Below are 8,371 nucleotides of genomic sequence, written 5' to 3' on the forward strand. Positions count from 1 at the left end.
ACATCCATTCTTATCCAACACGATTGGAACAATAATGCTTAATGACAAGGACATTCCAAAAGTGCTACCCCACAATTTGTATGCACTATAAATATCTTTATTATACATTTCCATCTATCAATACAAGATAAAGTTGGAATTAGTTGGGTAGAATGGTCAATCCATTGAAGATATTGAGAATGACTATTGAGCCATAGTATATGCCTATTGCAAGGAGATGACTATCCAAGACATTATTGACAAGTACTCCAATTTGCAAATATAATTTCACGTCAAATGAGATGAATATTAATAATACTTCACTTAAAAGTATGCTACATTCTAAACAATTTGATAAAGTCTATCAAATTTGACAAGGATGGATGTTTTTAGATAGTCCTATAGATGAATTTCATCCTTTTTAATTTATCTGAAATAAAACCTAGCCGCAACCCTAAAATGAGCTAAATTTGGTATTTCAGGGAAACCCAAATTTAAAGAGGCCTGGCCATTAGTCTTAAGTAAATATTAATCATACGTGAGAAAAAATACCTCTTGCAATGAGAATTTAAAGAAACAACCTAATAGATATTATGCAGGTTTTCTTAGTGACTCTTGGCACACACTCACCCCATTTTGGTTTGGTGCTGGACCGGAAAATGGACGAAAAACTGGTAAGTTCGGTCCCCGTCACAAGTCTGCGTTGTTGCAACTATCTCCGAAGACTGCATTGCGCAAAGAATGGTCAGAACTCTCGAAAGTACGTGCAAAAAGTATGTTGCAAAATCATCGCAGCTAAAGCCTGCTAGTGTTAGGAATTCACCACAGAAAGCAATTCAGAGGCAGAAGCACTACAAATTGTGCCCAACTCAAAATTAGATACGGAAAAGCGGCCATTAGCAAGGTGCACAGTCGGCTGGAGCCGACTGATGTTGACAAACGCGACGGTGAAATGTCACAGTTGACAACCACAAGCTAAGCGGCTTCCTTGCAAGTTTCATGTTCCCCGAATTAAGGAGTGAAGTGACCGTGCTTCATTATGGATCCTTTGATTGTGGATTGCTTGAAGACGCTTTTGTTTTGTCTCTTGATTCAGGCTGCATGAAAGTGGACCAGTTAAGCTCGGTGTGCTCGAGCTGTGGATATGACCACCACTTCAGCAAATCCCAATAACTGTGCAGACTAGGTCAGTCGGCTTCGGCATTATCCTTCATGTATGTCGAAACTGTCTCCGGTGTGTGACAAGGCAGCGCCGGGTTTGTTTGACGCATGAGAATGTTGGCGCCGGGTATTATCAGATTGATGGGTTGGTGACATTGAGGCTTCTTGACCAAGGTTCTTATTTAATTGGAATGTTGACGATTTCACTCCCCAGTGGAGAGTTTGCATGTCCTCACTGGCTCTGTGCCAATCAATATACTCGGACGTTCTGTCTGCGATTCTGCCTCAACCTTTCGTCACTGCATGCTCTCATGCTGTACTTTGAGAATATAATTGCCAACAGTAACAATGGCTAGTAAGGAAAAAGCTAGTATTATCTACACTATAATTAATTACTTGCCAAATGATTCTTCAAATTTTAGATAATCGATTTGCACTACGGATTTTTCCGGAAGTTATGTATGGAGAAGCCCTTCCATGTTACTCAATTGTCCAACTTCGCTAGACCAGGGCAATAAGAGACAATGCCAAAATTATTGTAAGAGAAGTCCAAGCAAGAGCTTCGGATTGTTTAGAAAAATTCTTCAATTGCGGTTAGGAGATGAACAATGACTTCAGCTTGATATATTTTGATAAGCTTATCCTGGATTTAAGCTTCATCTGTCAACTAGCAGCAGCCTGAATGAGATCCATATCAGGGGAAATGTAAATTAAAGATCTTGCAGAGATGGGGGTTATGTACAGTTTGATCGAGTCCACAGTATCGAAAGAGGGGCTAAATTGTGCCAGATTTGAACCAGGTAAACCTATTTCTAACATAGTGAAATCAGAGATAGTTCGATTGATGTCTGTTTTTGAGACCAAGGCTCGACCTAACAATGTAATAGCCTCCAGTAGTGATCCTTTGAGAATGTATTTGCTCGTCTGACGTCACAGAAGAATTGCACGATTGATAACTCCTTAAGCTTTGAACGCAGCACTATCCACTTTTTTATCTTCACTTAAGCCTTTCGTATTACCTTCAAAAATAACAAAAGAATATCGACACCATCAAGCAGTGATTCACACTAACTTCAAAAAAAAAAAATAATAATAGTCTAAAAAGGAAATTGAACCTGGAAATTCTTGGACTGGGTGGCTTTGAGTCGAAGAAATCTCTTCCGATACGGCCACAGCTTGAGAAGCCTGTCAATGAGCAGAGCAACAAAGACCTGAGAAAAGCTCGAAAAACAGGACAGCTAATAAATTCTTACTGCATGCTAAAGTAGTATGCAAGGCATTCAATAAAGCCAGTCCAACGAAGATCTAGAAGCGTATAAAAGACACAAGACAATCACACCTGGAATACCATCATGGCATGCTGTAAGCTCTTCTTGCGGTCTATATGGTCAATGGCACTACTACCACCCATATCAGCTAGAGCCTTCTCAAATCTTGCTGGATTTGACTGCTGATATAACTTAAACCAAACTACGAGAATAAAGCCTGCACCAAGTCAAAATACCAAGATGATTTCATAAGTTCTGCTGTGAATGTGCTGAAAGAAGTGTAACTCGTGCGAGCTTCAAATACGAAAGCCAGTTTGAGGCTTACCACCCCATAGGCGAGATGAGTATGAGGATATGTTCCAAGCGAATATAAAACCGCCTATTAAAATCGCTTTCTTGTGAGTGAATGAGTCCCATGTCATCCATCCACGTAGAAGAAGAGATTGAACTGTACCACATGATGGTCAACAAACAACGTCAGCATGTAATCATCAAGCGACAACCTCGCCTGAATAACAATAATGACGATTTACTTGTCATTCCAATCAGGATGACAAAAGGGAAACACAAAGTAAGAATCAGGGACGTCAATAATCATAAATTGCTACTAAATTCATGGAGAAACCCAAATTTCTTTGTAGCTTCAAATTGACTACTCTGTGAATCTCAAACACAGGTCCGTCACAGAATTCACCCATGCTCTCATTTCATACGCAGCTACTCAGAAATAAATAAATGACTTCATTAATCTATTACACTAGAATCTAAGTCGCAAAAGCAAAGCTCAAAAAGGGTTTAAACAATACCAAATGCATATAGTTGGGTTGAGTAGCAGGACTGGCATTTCGGAATTGTAAAAAGCGCAAAGAAGCCTGCAAACACAGCTAGATGTACCCGAACTGAGAAAAGTGTTCAACCCAGTCGACAAAGAGAAACATTACACATCCAGAAATCAGGCGCGTACCATATCGGCATCATAAAATCCACAGGTTCAAATACGTGGCAGGTCATACTACGCATGGCTAACCAATGCCAAGTTTCAAAACTATTACATACACTCTCATATTAATGCTGAAAAATAACGATCTTTGCACACTGAAACAGGGCGTCTACTTGCTTAATAAAACAGGTCAGAAGGAGACTCACCGAAACGTAAGAAGCTCCATACTGAGACACCCGCTCCCATTTTTGCAACCATCCAGAGCACTAATGCTACCTGAAAAGCGCAGAAGGATTATCAGTGTAGCTGTTGAGAACTTGCCTAGACCCACATACCAGGTGGACACTTCGACAATACCTGGCGACTAAGATCATTTCCCAAGATTCCATTTTTAAGCATGACAGGTGCAAGACGCAGAACGAGTATAAGTCAGCCAGTACCGCAAGACTCCAGTAGTACAATTTTATGAGAATAAAGGAACCCACCCTTAAAGTGATGGCAGGGTCACCAGAGAAAACCTCCCCAGACTTCGTCAACGTCAGATTGATAGTTGGTAGGACAAACCGAATCAAACCTAGGAAGTCGGCTTCAGTGACTCCACTTGACTTAAGTTGTCCAGAACGTGACTGAGCAGATGACCTGCAAGATCAATATGCTGTCAAGGAGATTGACATAAAATTAAACGAACGCACCAGACACTCGCATTACACTTCATCCTGTGCATTTATACAGCTTAGGAATAACTTGATCAGAGACATCTAACTTCCTTCCAGATCAATGTACCAACATAGATTTCAATCTAAAAGTAACACAAGCAAACAAAAGAATGAAATAAACTTTTAAAGTATAAATACAAACAAAAACATATAAATAAAACAACAGCAACAATAGATAACGACAATAAAAATAACAGTAGCAGCCAGCCAATTCTCTGCAGAGTCTCAGCTAAAATTTTAAAAACACTGACGAAAACTAATGAGGTTCTGGACAGTCTCAGCATAATGTATACTGAGCTTAAGCTTAAAAACATAGCTACTTCAAATGCAACAAGCCCTGCATTTGGTTGAGAAAAAATGTGACGAGCTAGTACCCGCTGAGGAATGTTCGGTAGAAGAAGACTATTGCTAAATAGCACAGTGCTAAGTTGGCAGATATAGAAACAATCCTGCACAAACCCAAACCGAGACTAATTATCAAAATCAGTTTAGAAGCACCTTGGAAGTAACTGTTCAGCACGCGACCCAGATGGAACTATACGGATCAGATTGAATGCACTAAACCCATCCAATCGCATGCTCTGGTGGCGAAATTTAGTGGATGTGATAATTGTGCATGTTGTGAAATATTCAATCACATTAAGGAAAACGCACCCCAACTGCATTTCCTTCATGAATGAAGCAGAGAGGATGCTAAAGCTTCCTGCACCAAACCAGAGAGCCGACCTTGGAACGTCCTTCCACATGATCAGATCCCCTGTGACACATCCGGAAAGAGAAATCCAACCAAAAGAATTGTTAGTCTCTGTACATTGATTTGTAGGTTGTAAAAAAAAAAACTCAGGATCAGGCCTGAACGTATGTGTGTCTGAGCTCAAAAAATATAGAGGATAATTTTACAAACTGAGAGTCAAGTTTCCTATAAAGATAACCAAGTCCAAAAAGGATCCCTGAATGTATCGGTCAGTAATAGCAAAAGGGAAGTGGCACATCACACCTAATATACGGAGCCAGGCGACACTTCGTGAGATACCAGTCTCTGCTCAAAACAGTTTCCATTAGAAATCGTACTGTAAGGCGGAAAGGGTACCGAGTTTGAAACCTACTAAGTTGATATATTTTAGTGCTGAACCTGACAACAAGTGGTGCTCTACTGTTAGATATGAAGGGAAAAACTAGGATCTGAAGGATAGAAGGGAATTTGAAACGCCGCTGTTAGTGTGTAATCGTCTCATGGGAGAGAATGTTGTCCACATAAAACTCACTAACCTCTTGAGGATTTTGACGAGGTGGATGGAGATGATGGCAGAAGAGGGGGGTCTGCATAATCAACGGGATGCACCACTGTCATCAGACATTCTGGAGGTTGGCTGACTGGGAGAAATGAAGCGGGATCCTTAGGGATATCCCGCACCTTCTTTTTGGACGGTCGAGCAATCCTGGTTCTTCTATGAAGACCTGTACAATCTGTATATTGTTCAGGTGAATCCAAGTCCACCTTCGTTACATTTCCTCCCGGAGCTCGCTCGGCGTGGGATAGTGTAAGTTCCATCTGCCTGTCTGCGATTTCTATTGTTTTCCTAGGACTCCTTTCTTGTTTCACAGCATGACGTTCTACACTGAGAAGCCTCTCCTCAGGCGTATCACTACTCTCTCTGCTTGATCGCAGACCCTTGGCGGGAGTGCGGTACGATACTTTGTTCCAGTGCTCAAGTGTTCCGTCATCATCATGATCCAAATCGTGTACAGACGATTGGCGTACCAAGTTGGGGCTTCGTAACTCTTGTCTGACAGGTTCATCAGGTGAATCTCTCGATCCCTCTTGATCTCGCAAACTTCTCGAGCTTGCGCGGGGAGTTGTAGATCGGCTAGAAGGAATTACGGCAGAAAGCCTTGAGGCAGACCGGGCTGTATACAATATCCCATCATTCTCTGGTGCATCGGAACTAACTTTGAGTAGTCGAGAAGCGCGAGCGCTGCGTGGCTCCCTCTCCCATGAATCCTGCAGTGCCTCTCCCATTGCAACCAAGTCGCTTTTATATTTTGAGCTTCGATTCCCAACGCGGGAGGAGGAAACAGACTTCGAAACTTCAATGAACGCATTCTCGTTTTCTGTCGGATCAATCTCGATGTCCAAACCCTCTCTAACTCTTGAGGCACTTTGGCTGCGTGACTCTCTACGACGCACCACTTTGCACAGCACGTCATTGAGGCCAAGCAATTCCGCTCGAGCGTCCTTTGCAATTCTACTCTTGGACCGCGAGGAAGCACGAGAAGCAGCACGCTCTGTAGGGCCACTGAACTCAGCCTCATATACATCCTCCTCCCCTCCCGCGTCTCGCAAGCTCCTCGATCGGGGAAAATTCTTGGTATTGTTGTGCGAAGACCCCAGGTCATAATTAACCCCTGCATTTGCACTCTTGCAAGGCGACTTTTGCGATGCCCCTATCATTTTCACAGGCGCCACTCTGATATCCGGCAGACAAGCTTCCAAGTGCACTTGCACCATTTCCTCTAACCTGACTCTCCTTAACCACAATCCCACACACCTTCAACCTAAATGCAGCCTCACACTCTAATTCATCCGTCGCTCTCACAACAACCGCCACTATCCACCTCCACTGCTCCCCATCAACCGTTACAGTTACTATCACATCTCCCTCTTCTTTCCGCAACAACGTAACGACCTCTCAATCCGCCACACCGCACCAAATTACACGAAACATAAAAAATTCCATCAATGCTCACTCACCTCAATCCACGTCTCCTTCAACAACCCCTCTCAATTCTCGTACTCACTTCTCCCCCTCATCGCCCCCGCCACTTCCACATCCAGCAAAGCTAGCCAAACCACCTCGCAATCAACCTCGCTCAACAAAAGTCGCTCAGTCCGGTCTCAAACATGAAGAGAAGCGTAATGCAGTATGACGGCTGAAGGCAAATTACTTCTAGTACCGCGGTACTGATGCTGAGCAAACTAATGCGATGTGCTTAAGACCTTAAAAGTCTGGTGAACTGTGGAGTGAGGCAGGAAGCTTGAAGGGACGCCTTGGAGGTTGGCGTGGAGCCACATCAGGAGTCGTAGGCGCCGGTGCAGGCAAAAAAGTAAAAAGTAATGAGGGGGTTGTTGGTTGAACAAGGAAGGAACCGTTCTCCACGAGTTGCTCGCGCGTTCCCCACACAAACTGACGCAGGGGCAATTTTGCCTGTCCTGTCGCTTTCATCGTGTGTCGTCTGAACTGTTTGAAATTCAACGCCCCCCCCCCCCCAATGCTCTTCTCCCTCCCCCGCCATTTCCATCGGCATGCATGCATGCCCCCATAAAAGGCAAAAAAACGGATCCCCTACTAAATCTCCATTTCTTATTAATTCGCCTTCAGCCAGTATTAATCAATTCACTCCAGATACTTTAAGTCAAATTTAAAATGCTATTGATGTTAGTATTTCAACAATAGTATGCAACGTTAAAACTATAAATTACATGGCATGGCTACAGTAAAACTAATGGAGGAAGAGAGGGGGTTTTATTTTAGATATTAAAATTCTAATCTCTAATAGGAAACTTAAATATATATTTTTTATTTTTTTCTCACAGAGGACCAACTAAGTTTTAAAAAAAAAGAGAAAAAAGAAAAAAAGGACCCTTCATTGGATATATTTTATACAAACTTTACTAATTTTATAATTAAAAGAAACATGTGTGATTGTTCATGAGGTAAGTGGAGAAGAATATAGTCTTTAATAAAAGTCATTCTCAAATCTGATTTAGTTTAATGGGCATATGAACAGTGCTAAATCGTGAAAGAATGTGTTTTTTGAAGTGCTCGAGAAATTCTCTATGAATCTTTCTGTATCCACGTCTACGAATACAGTTAAAAGTCACAAGTTAAACCAAACCGTAACATGAGACCCTCCACACATTCACAAACTAACACACTGCTTACCAATTCACATAGTTCTAAAACAAAAACGTTCAAGATTCAAATGACATTAAAAAAACTATGAAATAAACAACAGGTGGGATACATTTTTTTGCTTGTGCATTACAAAAACATGCAACGGGACTTTTCGATTTATTTATTTATTTATTTTTATTTTAATGTTCTTTCAACTTATAGCGAACAGTAAAGCTGTTTCAGCTTATTAGTAGAGCAGACCGTTTTCACTTGCTTCGTTCCTGTGTCTTTTGTGGCCAGGTTTTCAGAGGGAACACAGGACTCAAGCCCAGTTCAAAATCGAAAATCGGAGGGGGGGTTTTTTCTCGGGAATGAAGAGATCCAGACCGCCTTGGGAATGGAGTTGGCCTT

The 8,371-nt window shown here is 41.9% G+C and overlaps 1 protein-coding gene across 2 annotated transcripts; it reads right to left on the bottom strand.

The window, feature by feature from the left end:
• Positions 1-1,707: 1,707 nt before the first annotated feature.
• Positions 1,708-6,713, bottom strand: LOC112280913 (uncharacterized). Of its 2 annotated transcripts, XM_024516857.3 has the most exons (11): positions 5,334-6,713; positions 5,062-5,103; positions 4,719-4,821; positions 4,439-4,513; positions 3,834-3,987; positions 3,555-3,624; positions 3,215-3,280; positions 2,734-2,856; positions 2,480-2,625; positions 2,256-2,325; positions 1,708-2,159 (listed from the first exon to the last, which is right to left on the bottom strand). In XM_024516857.3, exons 1-11 carry the CDS (start codon positions 6,571-6,573, stop codon positions 2,101-2,103), a joined length of 2,148 nt encoding a protein of 715 aa, XP_024372625.1. In that variant the 5' UTR covers positions 6,574-6,713; the 3' UTR covers positions 1,708-2,100. The 2 variants fall into 2 exon arrangements, with proteins under 2 accessions (XP_024372625.1, XP_024372626.1); XM_024516858.3 differs by lacking the exon at positions 5,062-5,103.
• Positions 6,714-8,371: the final 1,658 nt, after the last annotated feature.

The sequence above is a fragment of the Physcomitrium patens genome, chromosome 4 (assembly GCF_059467195.1).
Source record: "Physcomitrium patens ecotype Gransden chromosome 4, ASM5946719v1, whole genome shotgun sequence".
NCBI classification, from domain to species: Eukaryota; Viridiplantae; Streptophyta; class Bryopsida; order Funariales; family Funariaceae; genus Physcomitrium; species Physcomitrium patens.

Bases quoted from the DNA above. Each gene is read 5' to 3' on its own strand.
- LOC112280913 (XM_024516857.3), bottom strand. From the start codon at position 6,573: ATGGTGCAAGTGCACTTGGAAGCTTGTCTGCCGGATATCAGAGTGGCG. The intron at 3,625-3,833 runs GTGGGTTCCTTT...TGCGCTTTTCAG, and splicing joins ACCCTGCCATCACTTTAAGG to GTAGCATTAGTGCTCTGGAT. The intron at 2,160-2,255 runs GTTCAATTTCCT...TTATTTTTGAAG, and splicing joins CCCAGTCCAAGAATTTCCAG to GTAATACGAAAGGCTTAAGT.